This window comes from Venturia canescens, chromosome 1 (assembly GCF_019457755.1).
Source record: "Venturia canescens isolate UGA chromosome 1, ASM1945775v1, whole genome shotgun sequence".
In the NCBI taxonomy this organism is placed as follows: domain Eukaryota; kingdom Metazoa; phylum Arthropoda; class Insecta; order Hymenoptera; family Ichneumonidae; genus Venturia; species Venturia canescens.
This window is the reverse complement of record NC_057421.1, coordinates 6,797,015-6,810,308: the sequence shown is the minus strand read 5'-3', so window position 1 is coordinate 6,810,308 and position 13,294 is coordinate 6,797,015. Positions and strand designations below refer to the sequence as shown.

The 13,294-nt window shown below is 37.1% G+C and overlaps 1 protein-coding gene across 5 annotated transcripts in view; it reads right to left on the bottom strand.

The window, feature by feature from the left end:
* Positions 1–13,294, bottom strand: part of CdGAPr (GTPase-activating protein CdGAPr) — a 57,405-nt gene that overhangs the window by 31,232 nt on the left and 12,879 nt on the right. For all 5 annotated transcript variants that reach the window (XM_043423631.1, XM_043423619.1, XM_043423645.1 and 2 more), the window contains exon 2: positions 9,237–9,477. In XM_043423631.1, the coding sequence (XP_043279566.1) occupies positions 9,237–9,371 (135 nt within the window). In that variant the 5' untranslated portion in view covers positions 9,372–9,477. The remainder of the gene's footprint in view (positions 1–9,236; positions 9,478–13,294) is intronic.

The window sequence follows — 13,294 nt, the reverse complement described above, 5'->3', positions numbered from 1 at the left end:
TCGAATGATAATATGGAGACAGATAGATTCGACTACAGCTTTGAATGCCGAAAATAAATAAAGCAGAAACTGCAACATTCGAAGCACGTTTACATCGAAAATAGAATGTAATAATCGCCCATAGGACGATGACTAAAATATCGATTTTTCGAAAATTCGACTATCACTCTTTCGATTCATAAATTACTATAGTCAGCGATACTGTGAAAATTCACAATTTTGAAAATATAATAATGAAAGACCAAATATTACTGAGGTTGAAATACTGAAACACCAAAAAGTCAAATGTTCAAAATAGCGAAACGTTAGAAAGTCGATCGATCATAATAAAGAAATACAGCGGAGCTCCAAATACACGCGTCTCACTCACTCACTTACTCAGACCGGTGATCTCCAATTTTTAAACATCGCCATTTTGACTTTCCCTTTTCGAACTATCGCTATTCCACATATCGAAGTTTTATAGGCTCGAAAAATTCACTTTCGATTTTTTGCTACTCTATATTCTGGTCTGTCTGTAAAACAATTACTCTCCATATTGAATTCGAAAATATGAACTTTTGACATTCGTACGGTCTGTAAAAATTGCATTCGAAATGCAAACTATTGAAATATATATTTTCGAATAAATGCGAATTCAAAGAAAAAATATTCGATTAAAGACGTAATCTGCTAAATAGTCGATCGGGAATAAGAATTTCGAATTACTTATTTTTCTCCAATCTTACATGACGAATTTATTAATTTCGAAATATCGACCATTCTACAATTCGGTTATTCGAAATTTCGAACCCCACCCATCTAGATCTGCGATTTAATAGTTTACATTGACGAGGCAGGTTCAGACGTTACAGAAGATCATGAAAAAATGTCACTGGACACCAATAACCATAAAGCTGTGGTCTTAGACATTGAATACCATGGAAACATCTCCTTGGACATTGCAAACCATTGACAGTATCCATGTCAACATGGAATCCATGAATGAGAAGAAGATAGTTTCAAAAATCATTTTTCCAAGTAAACAAGTGGAGGTTTCAAAAAAAGGAATAGAAAATGAAAATATCATCCCATTGCATAGGTATTTCCCAATCTTTCATTGGAAAATTCGAGTTGCTGAATGGATAATCAAAATCGTCACCATTATTGCTTGTAAAAGGTTTCAACTCACATGAACATAACCGCACAGTTTTCGTCCGTCTACATAGAAAAATTAGCTGTGTTGATTGCTTTTGTCATATAGTGAAAATCACTCACCTTGAAATAAATCGTTTCAAAAATTTTCGTTTAAGACGAGGAATGTATTTTTTTTCTTAAGTAAATATTGTTACCGCGGTAAAATCCAAGTAAAATCAGAAAAAAAAATAATTGACAAAGTAAGAAAAGAACGCCAATTATTAAAAGGTCGCGACCGTAGTTTCCAATAATTTACTATATTTGCATTTTCAATAAAAAACTTCAAAATATAAAAAAAAAATGAGATCGTTTTCTGAAGTTGACAAATATAGTGAATGAAATACGATTCCCATATAGTTGTCACGTCTCGCAAAAAGAAGTGAAATCAGTAAATATTAAAACTTCAAAAAGTAAAAAAGGCACGCCAAGTATTAAAAGGTCGTGACCGTCGTTTTAAATGATTTTCTATATTCGCATTGTCAATAAATAAATTTTAAAAAATGTTTAACTGTGAAAAAATATGAGATCTATTGTAACATATACAGTGAATGAATTACGTTTCCTGTAGGAATTCTGAATTTTGGAAATAAAAAAAAAATGAGATCATTTTCCAACGTAGCCAAGTACAGTGAATGAATTAAGGTTCTTGTGGAATTCATTCGTGTACACTTTTAGCCCTAATCCCTCACTTATTCAGAAAAATTTTCCAGCAAACGTCACAGAGCAACAAAGGTTTCTCGAATAATTCTGCAATTATTAAGAGATTATCATCTGTTTTTATGCTAGCTCGGGTTATAAACTTAAAACAGTTTACGCGTACAAGTGCATGCATTGTATCTATACGATGAACTGCACAAATTCATTTTCAACATTACACACAAGCTTGGCGTGCATGGTTTTCAATCGGAAGCTCGGCGAAGGAATGCCTCATCCGTCTATATATTTGAAGAAAACTTGATGATCCTCTCATGTAATTGTTTTTTAATTTGCCATCCCTTTTCCATCCAACTATTTTATTGAGTAGTTCGACGTGAGATCCCGCGCTGTGTACACAAAGAAAAATATCTATTCTTGACTAGTTTGACTGATAAATTCATTACTCCAAATGTTTCGTATTCAACGCGTTTTCTTTTCTGAAATCAATGTTTACACAGCTTACTTCTTTGTTCATCCATTTCAATACTTGTGTAATTCATCCAATCATCTGCCCATTTGGTAAAAAAAAGAGTGTACGGACAAACGAGTGAAAGTGACGCGTGGATAAATTAAAATGCGTATGGGCATGAAAGAATGGCCGTATCTATCCGTACAAGATAAAGGCATATAAAGGGATTGATTGATTTCATTTCTTTATCCGTTCGTTTAATTATTCAATTTTATCCACAAATTTGACCTATCTGTATTGTTTACCAAATCATTATATAACAGGGCCCCTCGTATTTTATTGGGGGATCGTTTTTTTTCACACTCGTTCATACAATTCTAATTAATTATTGTTTTTATAGTAAATTTGAACAATTGTCTCTTCCCGAGCTTCCGATTGAAAACCATGCACGCCAAGCTTGTGTGTAATGTTGAAAATGAATTTGTGCAGTTCATCGTATAGATACAATGCATGCACTTGTACGCGTAAACTGTTTTAAGTTTATAACCCGAGCTAGCATAAAAACAGATGATAATCTCTTAATAATTGCAGAATTATTCGAGAAACCTTTGTTGCTCTGTGACGTTTGCTGGAAAATTTTTCTGAATAAGTGAGGGATTAGGGCTAAAAGTGTACACGAATGAATTCCACAAGAACCTTAATTCATTCACTGTACTTGGCTACGTTGGAAAATGATCTCATTTTTTTTTTATTTCCAAAATTCAGAATTCCTACAGGAAACGTAATTCATTCACTGTATATGTTACAATAGATCTCATATTTTTTCACAGTTAAACATTTTTTAAAATTTTACTGTATACAACGCTAAAAAGTACAGCTGTCACTTCCATTGACAATTTAACATGGGTTGCCCTATATTTGACAAGTGACGTATGGGCCTGCAAAATTTCAAGATTCTGTAACCATTCGTCGTCTTCAACTCAATATTTCTAATTCGGATGGTCGTTGACCCCTTTTTTAAGGTACCATTAGATTCTGTGCGATTCAATTCATATAAATAATGGATTTAATCTTTGACATCAAATTTTGAAATATATAAAATTTTGAGTTGAAGATGGTCGAAGGGGCCAGAGTAAGTCATTGTGGCCATAAGCGAGACGTTAATTTCTGTACTTTTCGACTGTTAATATTTCAAACAGTCGAGAAGGGGTCTTGAAATTTCACAGGCATAGAAAAGAAATCTTGGACTGTGAGACATGAAAAAATTGGAGTAATTCTCGAAAAATGACTGATCGCAATTTATTATTGATTATTCAATGATTAATGAGTTCGTAGAATTTATTTTGATCAAGATTTTTCATCGGTGTAACGGATGTTCATCACGTTTTTTTTCCAATTGCTTTTCCCACTTTTCTTCATTTTGTTTCTTCATAGAGGAAGCTATGTGACGATAAACATTTTTTTTCCAGTTTTCAATGTCAATGTGCTCAAATTGTCCTACAACATCAAAAAATCATATCTAGAAAAAATGTCCGGATGTGCGTGTGTGTGTGTGTGTATGTTATGGCACTGCAAAATTAAAACGCTTATAACTCGAAAACGATTTGAGATACAAGGCTACCGTTTTGCACAGATGTTAATCTATACAAGCTCTTCATTATCTGATAATTTTGTCAGAATTTGTAAAAAAAAAATACGAATCCTACACGTTTTGAAATTTTTAAAAAAAGGGTGTCGACGTTCCAACTTCCAAAAATTTCAAGCTGCATTACTAATTTTTTTTTTATATAAATAGATTATCATAATAGGAATATTGGTATTGAATTTGGGAAATATCGGTTGAGCGGTTTAAATTTAATGATTTTTCGAATTTTACGAAATAATGCGTTTTACGAAAAATCCGCTGTTTTAATTTTGTTTGGGAACAAATTAGAGTGTTTTATGAAAACAGCCCTCGCGCCTGTACATCGTATAAGTGTTTTTCTGCGTGCTGATTAAGAGTAAGCTCGCGGCTTCAGCACAAAATAAATTGATAAAAATTCTTATTTTTCCAGCAAGATTCTGCGCGAGTTTAAGCTCAACCTAATTCAGATGAACTGGCCAGAAGAGGATATTTTTTGCGATTAAAGTTGAGAGCGTAAGAGAGCCGGAAATTCGCGCGATGACGAACCGCGGCGGTGGCGGCACCAGGGATGGCGCCCGTGTGCCATTGCGGGGCTCGTAGACCGAGGGTGGAAGAGGCGCGCGAGATTCTATCGATTTGTTCTCGCAAGAGCGGGATAGAACGATGGGGCCAGACCGGAGAACGAGTGAGGCAAAAGAGAGCCAACTTCCGCATTCTCCCGCGGTTACCCCGTCGTTAGGGAGCTTTATCCACCAAAGAGGCCAGCTCTCCTCAGGGCCAGCCAACAAAGAGGACAAAAAAACATTTGAAATAACGAAGAGAGGAGCGTAAACGCTCGCGCACAAATGCCGCAAAAAACTGAGCTTTTTCGGCAGCGAATATGGACCACGACCACCCGAAAATACACCGGAGAAATAAAGTACGTTTAACAAATGGATGCCACACTCGGAATTATTCGGAATGAGTGCTGGAAAAAAAAAACTCGAGGTCAACGCACAAAAGCCCGACAGCTGCGAACGAAATTGCTGTGCACTTTTTACTCGCTCGAAGTTCTCTTGAAAACATATTTTCTACTTTTTTCGCCAATTTTTTGAAATATTTCCCTCTGAATTGAGAACGACTTTCAGACTTGAAAATGCAGAATTATTATTTTGATGTTACCTACGAGCTGATTCACTCAATAAAATTATATCGATACTTCGGTCAGTTGTTCTCGTTGGAAACTAACGATCGGTAGCACCAAAGTTCCAAGTGGTCCAAAAGGTCACGACGATAGTCAACTTTCACTGGGAAATTGATAAATTTATGAGAAATTCGTCTACATTCTTGTCTGTGGAATACGAAATAGATCGTTTTCGATCAAGCTAAAATAACTCGGGCCAACTGGTCAATGAAGTTTCAAATTTTGACATACATTCAAAGTTTTATGAACGAGATTGTCAAATTGTAATAACGATGAATTTGTAAGACTTTTTACTCAAGCTCACAACTCCGGAATGTCATTTTTTATAGAAATCTTTGAGAAAATCGTTTCGGTGGATTGTTACATCGACTGAAAATCCTGTGAACCGATTTTCTGAATTTTAATATCGCCGAGTTTGGGAAAAAACATATAACGAATTTGTAGAATTTTTGAAGAACAAAAATAAAAATGTAACGTCTCTGAATCTTAAAGTTCTCGATTGATCGTACTAACTCATCGGTACTTAATTTTTTTTAGGTTCCCAAGACATTTGTAGTAAAAATCAACTGCCAATCAATTGAGTAGATGCATTAAGGGGTCTACCAGAATGAGAATTTTCAAAAAATCGATTTTCTATTCCATTTTTCGAAAAATTCGAAAATATCATAATAAAATTTTAATAAAAAATCTGAGCACCCCAAGTGCACTTTTGAGGTACCGCGTACCTGCCTTTGCTTCAACGTGTTTTTCTCAAAATTACGTTTTTGGACGGCTCGTTGATAAAATCTCCGAAACTATTCGACCGATCCTTACCAAAATTTTACCACGTGTTTTTTTACGACTGTGGCGTATCATACGAATTTTGAAATTTCGAGTGGAACAATTTTTTTTTCCAAAAAACGTGGAAAAAACGTATTTTTTCATAGTTTTTGGAAAAATGGCCGGCATTTTGTCATTTTTGAAAAAATCAAAAATCGTACGATACGCGCTATAGCCATTTACCTATTGAATCTAAAACCACTTTTATTTTTTTTTCTCCGAACCATTCCAGAGATTTTATTCAAGAACGCACACTCATTTTTTTAACCTGTTTTCTCTTCCATTTTTCTGTACGAAAACTGAGTAAAATAAATCTGAAAAAAACAATTTTTTGTCTATTTTAAGAGTGTATTTTTAAGGCATAACACTTTTTATATCCATATTTATAATTTATACCGGTCAAAACAAATTCGTAAAATAATCTTTTTATTGCCCGTCTAATCAGGGTAGACCCCTTAAGATTTGCATAAAAGTTTCTGAAAATTGAGCGCTCGATTGCTTACAGCGAAGCAGCTTTTTTTCTCAACCAAATTAATGGGAATGAAGTTTTATTGGAAAAGTTTATTGAAATGAAAATGACTTCGAGTGGTTGTTGTCGCAAAAAAGCTCGAAGTTGTGATCCGTTTATGGGATATTGGATCTTGGAGTTGAGGATTTGCTTGAATATCGAAAAATTCATACCTCGAAGAACAGCTGAACGTCTCTCATCGTTGTTGCTATTTCCGAGTGTTTTGTTTTGCTTAGAAGAAGCATTTACAGGATGGGGGAGAAGAGAGAATGGCTCGTTGGAAGAATACGGGGAAGAGAAACGCCGGAAACGCAATCACCGTTGATACTGCCTTACCGTAAAGTCGCTTTTGTACAAGTCTAAAAATAAATTTGTTTCTCGCGCGCGCGTTAATAAACGCGTTAACTGCAAGACTTTTTCTCTTCGTTCTTCCTCATAACTGTTTTTGACCGAGCTCCGGCATGACTCAGAAAAAATTTCAAATCAGATTCGAACGACCTGTTCCAGGATTCTCGACGACTTGCATCATTTTCCAAAACATTTTTAACACCAACTCAAAATTTCCAACTATGAAAAGTTTTTGAAGAAATTTCCATCGAAATCAAAAGTCAAGAAAAAACAAAAAAGCTCGAGAAAAGTTGAGCAGAAATTTCTCAACTTTCGTGTACGAAGGCTCAATGAAGTTCTCACTTCAGTCGATCAAACGTCAGTCACGTGCTGCGATAAGGAAAGGCATTTTCCCCGAAATGCAAGCGTTTCATGACGTCGTTTGGTTTTTACTGGGCCCTCGAACAGTGTGCTTGAAGGAAAAACCTTTTTGCAGTCGATTTTAGATTACCGGTGCTCACAGATGCACGATAAGAAAGCGCCCGTTTTTCAAATTTTCATTTCCCCACCGAGAATTCGTTCGCCAGGGTCCAACGAGCTATGGAAAACTCTCGATGGATCCCCCTCGACGTTTTATTCCGCACGAAGACAATTTAGGCAGGAAGAATTGAAAAAACGTTGGCTGTAGAATGATAAAAATTTGATCGAGTCTGTCGAGAGCCTAACGTCATTTCGATGGCGGTGAAGCGTGAATTAAATGGATTGCAGGAGAGAGTACGAGCGAGGGAAGTAACTAACGAATATTCGAGCAGCGTTACCGCGAGAAACGCCTTAACGAACGATAATCCAATCCCTCGGAGTTTGTCCAACGAGTCTAACGCATACGCGCCCATGTATTACGTAACCGCGACGTGAATATTAAACGATCGAACTTCCGGTCAAGTGGGAACTCGGACGAAAGTAAAAAATAAATATCGTCTGGCACCGACGACGCTGCTGGTTCCTGCACCGTTTCACGCCATGTTTACGCGTACTTTAAAGCGCCGCTGAATCACGAGCGAGTCTTGCGACGGAATTTGCGTCCCATCCCAATCACCCATCCGCGTAAAACGCAGCCAGAAGCAATTTAGAAAGCCGGAATCCACCTCGAACGACGATTACATCGTCCTAACAGAATTTCGAGCGGTAATAGCCATTTTCCCAGAGCTTCTTCCGGAGGGTCGTTCTTCTTGACACTCTTCTCGATTTATACATGGGTTCAAACGCCCTGTGAAAACAAGAAAAAATAAAAAAAAAAAAAAAAACACTCACTCCTGCTACCACTGAACCGCGAAACCGGTTCGTCTGTCTACCTCGTTACCCAAAATCGATGAAATGCTTAATTAAATACAGAATCGCGTCCGGTGCTCGATTAAGGTAGATGGGTGACGGCTACGCAATCTTTGCAGCAACTATATTTTTTAAAATTTCAAAATTTGAATATTTTTTTTTTTAAATAATTATTTTGTTATTTTAGAAATATTATTGGTAGAGAACCAACATTTTTATACTATTTTATTATTAAAAAAACGTTTGCAGAGTTCATTTTGACCAGCGTCGTGCAACAGCTGCCGTCACTTTTGTTTACTAATTTTATAGACTACGAAGTGAGTTTACTGATCAAAGTCGTATTGCAGTGGAAGAAAATGAAAAAGTGAACGATTAAAAAGTTTAAAAATGGTCGTTTTGTAAAAACTAACGGAAAAACGTGGCGAAGCAAACGAGCGACAAAATATGAAGGAAAGAACGAACTGACGTCACATGTGAACACATATTTGTCGTGTTATCCGATTTCTCGTATTCTTCAATATCCACGAAATACAACGATCGATTTTTTTTGCGAAATCTTGGGTACAACTAATGAAAAAATTCAATAACTTTTCGTGTGTGTACGACTTTCATGCGCCGGAGTGATAAGTGTCGGAAAAAAGTCGATATTCGATAATTAATTAGCATCCAAATATTGCAAATTTATTCAGTACACATTCATTTTTGCCTAGAAATAATGTCATCGCGTAACCTTGGATAGCGAATATTCACCCATCTGCCTTAATAAATTCCTCAATATCGAACAACCCTCAACTCCGGAAGCCTGCAGCTTTTCTCTCGTTTTCATTAATTCGTGATGATTCTTAAGAAATTTCTTGTCGTTTGCAAGATATTTTGAACCGAGACTCTATCAAGTCTCTTCACTCCCAATTTCACATCGTCGATGAGCTATCGATGCTTCTATGCTCTCCCACGAAGTTCTCCAAAGTGCTGCTGTGCAAGGAGCATTTTGAAAAACTCACATTTTTGGATTTACAATGAAAATATTTATTCAATGAAACACCGTACGATCTTCGTTTTCGGAACTGCCTGAAATAACATTGACGATAATAAGAAAAACGAGAATTTTCACTGTCCCACAACGATGCGAGTATCGCCACAATTTTCATAATTTTCAATTACTTACCCTCGACGTGTGCTGCTCGATGTCATTGAGCCTTTGGGCACGAGGTCTCTCCGGTGTCGGCCCCGGCATTCTTACGTGATACTTGTCCGAGGACGAGTTGGACGTCGACGAGGGTGGACGATCCAAGTCCCTCATGACATCCTGTGCGCGCGCCAGGATGAGGCTGCTTATTTTCTTCGTTATTTGTCGGTTTATCTGCCGTCACTTTAGGAACTTCATTCTCGACGTCGCCTCTGACTCACTAAAATACAAAAATATATTTTCTTTTATGTTTCCGCATTTTTTTCATCCCAGGGATTATTCAAGGCAGCTCGTCGAGGTGCAAACTCGACGGGGCATTTTGACGATTCGATTTTCACGAGAAAACACAAAAATTGGATCGTCACAACATTTTCTCGTGATCCAAGAACCGTGATTTTACATTCATGAGAATAATTACCCTCAAAATCAATATTTAAGAATTTTTTATCGAAATTCACTTTTCAGGCGTTAAGGAAGTTCACGCGAATCTAATGGAAATCGAAAACTCCAATTTTGAGAGTTGAGATTTGGATAATAAAGATCATACATGAACTTTATGGCAGGCACACTTCCTGTGCGACGATTTGGATTTAATGAAATAGGATCCTCCCAAATTTAAAGAGCCAAAAACGAGAATAAGAAAATAGAATGTTTTTAGAGATCAATGGTGTCTTGAGAAAGCTTTGTTACCGGTGAAAATTACTTGGGAAAGGAAAAAGAAAAACACTTATTTGAGGTTAACGAGTAATAACGACACAAACGGTGGAAGGTTTGACAACACTGAGCCAGCTGGTTTAAAATATAGATATACATGCGCATATAAATAGAAAATGGCTGTTGTCACACTTTGCTTGACGATTTTACTGCGAAAGTATTTAAACCGTTGTCATTGTATTAGAAATGTATAAATCTCAACAAATAAGTAACACATAATTGGAATAATTGGGAGAATAAATTTTCGTCGTTTCTTCGATCATCAAAAGAGCAAAAAAGTTTAGTAGCTTTTTTGAATCACAAGTAACGCATGATCTTTCTCAACAGCAAATACGAAAATCTAAGAATCCAATTGGCTCGATGAAGCTCTCAAAATTGTTTGTCCCAAGCTCCAAATTTCGTTTTTTTTTAAACTGAATATTTTGAAAATCGAATTTTCCTGTTATTTTTTACTGAAAATACATTTTTTTCCGGATTTCGTTCGTGATTCACTCATAAAAACTCTGCTAGCGATAGAAATAGAAAACGCTTTCTGTGTCAATGTCTTGTCCCAATATCCCAGTCCCATTAGAACATGACTCCGATTCTAACTACAAGTACAATGGATTGGCCACCGAGTTAAGAGAATCGCCTGCGGGCGAACGAAAGTTGGCCGGCAAACGTCGCATCGTCGAATTCAGAATCGAGAAGCCTCTCGAGCCCGTCACATAACGGAGAAAATTCGGCTCGTCCTGACCTCGCCTATTCTTTCGTGTGCACCATGTCGAGGAACATCACGAATGTGTACGCGCCAGATGCGAGTGTGAAACCAACGGTTTCTCGATATCTTTAATGACCAAAACTTCATTTGTTTCGAAAACCATAAATTCCGGCTCGGGAATCCATTTTGTTCCCTCATAGAGGAAGCTACGTGATGATGAAATTTTTTTTTCCAGTTTTCAATGTCAATGTGCTCAAAATGTCCCAAAACATCGAAAAATCATATCTAGAAAAAATGTCCGGATGTGCGTGTGTGCATGTCATGGCACTGCAATATTGAAACGCTTTTAACTCGAAAACGATTTCTTCTCTGTTGATTACGGCTCAAACTTTGTCTAAATGCATCAAAGTAACGTTTAAAAGTGCTTCGATTGACCGTGATCAAAGTACTAGAAAAATCCAAAATATGGTTATCTTTGTAGCGGTAAAAATCACGGGAATAATCTTCGGGAAAATTTGAAAAAATTCCCTTTCGTACCCTTTAATGTGAACAACAAGTGTGCCAAATTTCAGATTTCTATCGTCATTATTATGGGAGGCAGATAATAATTAAATAACAAGTTTGATAAATACACGTGTTTTGCATTTAAAACTTCAACTCTTCGGTGGCACCTGTTTAAATTCTCCTAGCGCATTCAAATTTGGTGCACATTTTTTTTTTATGTTGATGATGTTTCCGCGTAGGAATTTGCAAAAAAAGTGACCTGAATTGCGGCCACCCTCTAATACAGAGCTACCGTTTCGCACAGATGTTAATCTATACAAGCTCTTCATTCTCTGATAATTTTGTCAGAATTTGAAAAAAAATATGAATCGTACGACGTTTTGAAATTTTCAAAAAAAGGGTGTCGACGCTCTAACTTCCAAAAATCTCAAGATTTATTACTAATTTTTTGTTTATAAATAGATTATCATAATAGGAAGGTTGGTATTGAATTTGGAAAATATCGGTTGAGCGGTTCAAATTTAATGATTTTTCGAATTATACGAAAATATGAGTTTTTCGAAAAATCGTCTAACCACTTGAATTTTTGGAAATTTTGTAAGATATTGTGTATAAGTAAAAATTTTATTTAAAAAAAAAATAATAGTAACGAATTGCTTTCTCAGGCTTTTAGAACAATAAAAAATGAAAAATATAGCACTTCACAGAGTAAGCTTTGAGCATCGCGCATATCTTGAGCACCGTCCATCTTGACCATCTTGAGGAAGCAATTTGAAAATTTTAATTTTCACCATTTTTTTCTCTTATCGCGATAATCTGAGTACAAAAGACGTCAAGAAGCTGCGTATTCCGGAGCAAAATTTCGGGGAGCAAGATTGCTGGGAGAGTCGCCGAGAAAATCCAAAAATTGAAAGCATTTGAAAATTCTGAGCTTGTTTTTTGTGATTTTTTCTCATTTTTTCGACATCGACGAAAAATATTCGATCGAAACTTCCCGGTGGTTCGTCAAGCCGCAAAGTTTCGTGGAAAGTGTGACGAGAGCTCGAAAACTATGAAAATAAAAAAACAATGAGGGAAGGAAAAAGATTTCCCATCGCTTTGGAAGACTGCAGGCTTCATCAATGGCGATTTGGGTCAGTGAAAAAAAGGAGGGGGCGAGTAAAGTCGGAGTCTGATGGAAGGTTCTCCTCAGGGATTTGTAATTTCAGCGAAATTCGTAATCTTGATAGGGCCGCGGTGGGGAAGAGCGCGAGAATAAGAAGAGACCTCTTTCGCTTTTATCTCGGGCGAGTGTATACATGCGATGTGAATAACTCTCAATTTCTCTTGGGTAAAGCGAAAACGTTCTGGCGGAGGGTTCGCCGCCTCGGAGTCGCCGAATAACACGCGAGATCCTCGCTTCCGCGCTTCTCGTCTTTGCTTTCTTTTTTTTCCAACGATTACTCTTTTTTTCGTCGCCTCGAGTCGCCTCGCTTCTTTTTTTTTCTCCTCGTAAAAGCAGCGGAATCTTCCGATACGAGCCAGACCATTATGACGAGGAGAACGAAAACAAAAGTGTTGCCATTTGGACCAAACCAGCGAAAAAATCGGTCCAAAAAGTCGCCACGAAAACCCCTTATGCGCGGCTCTTCCAGACGAATTTTTCTCTCCGAAGAATCCCCACGACCTCGGCGACCGCGATCGGTTATTTCGACTCCGCTTCCTGACCCCGGATCTGTCGGATCTGTCAAGCTCTTGAACCGAAGACACAGAGGGAGGCTGGTGAGCCCCCGATGCACAAACTCCCTGCGGATGGGCCCCTGCACAAAACTGTTGGACGCCACTTCCGGCACGAAACGACGCGCGATTACCGCACTTTTTAATCGCTTTCTGCGTCTCTCCACACCGTTTGCAATTACTGAACAACTCATTTTTCAAAGCTTTTCCTCTGCAGCTTTGTTTACGTCTTGAACAGATTTTTCATATTTTATTTTCCTGTATGTCTTTTCAAACTTTTACATAATTATTCCGTCCTGTTGCCATTACATATTATTTCATAAAGTCTGTGTTGTACATCAGTACTTAAGGTAGTTCTGTACTTTTGTTGAAACCTTAAGAACCGGGTGAGATTTTAATATTT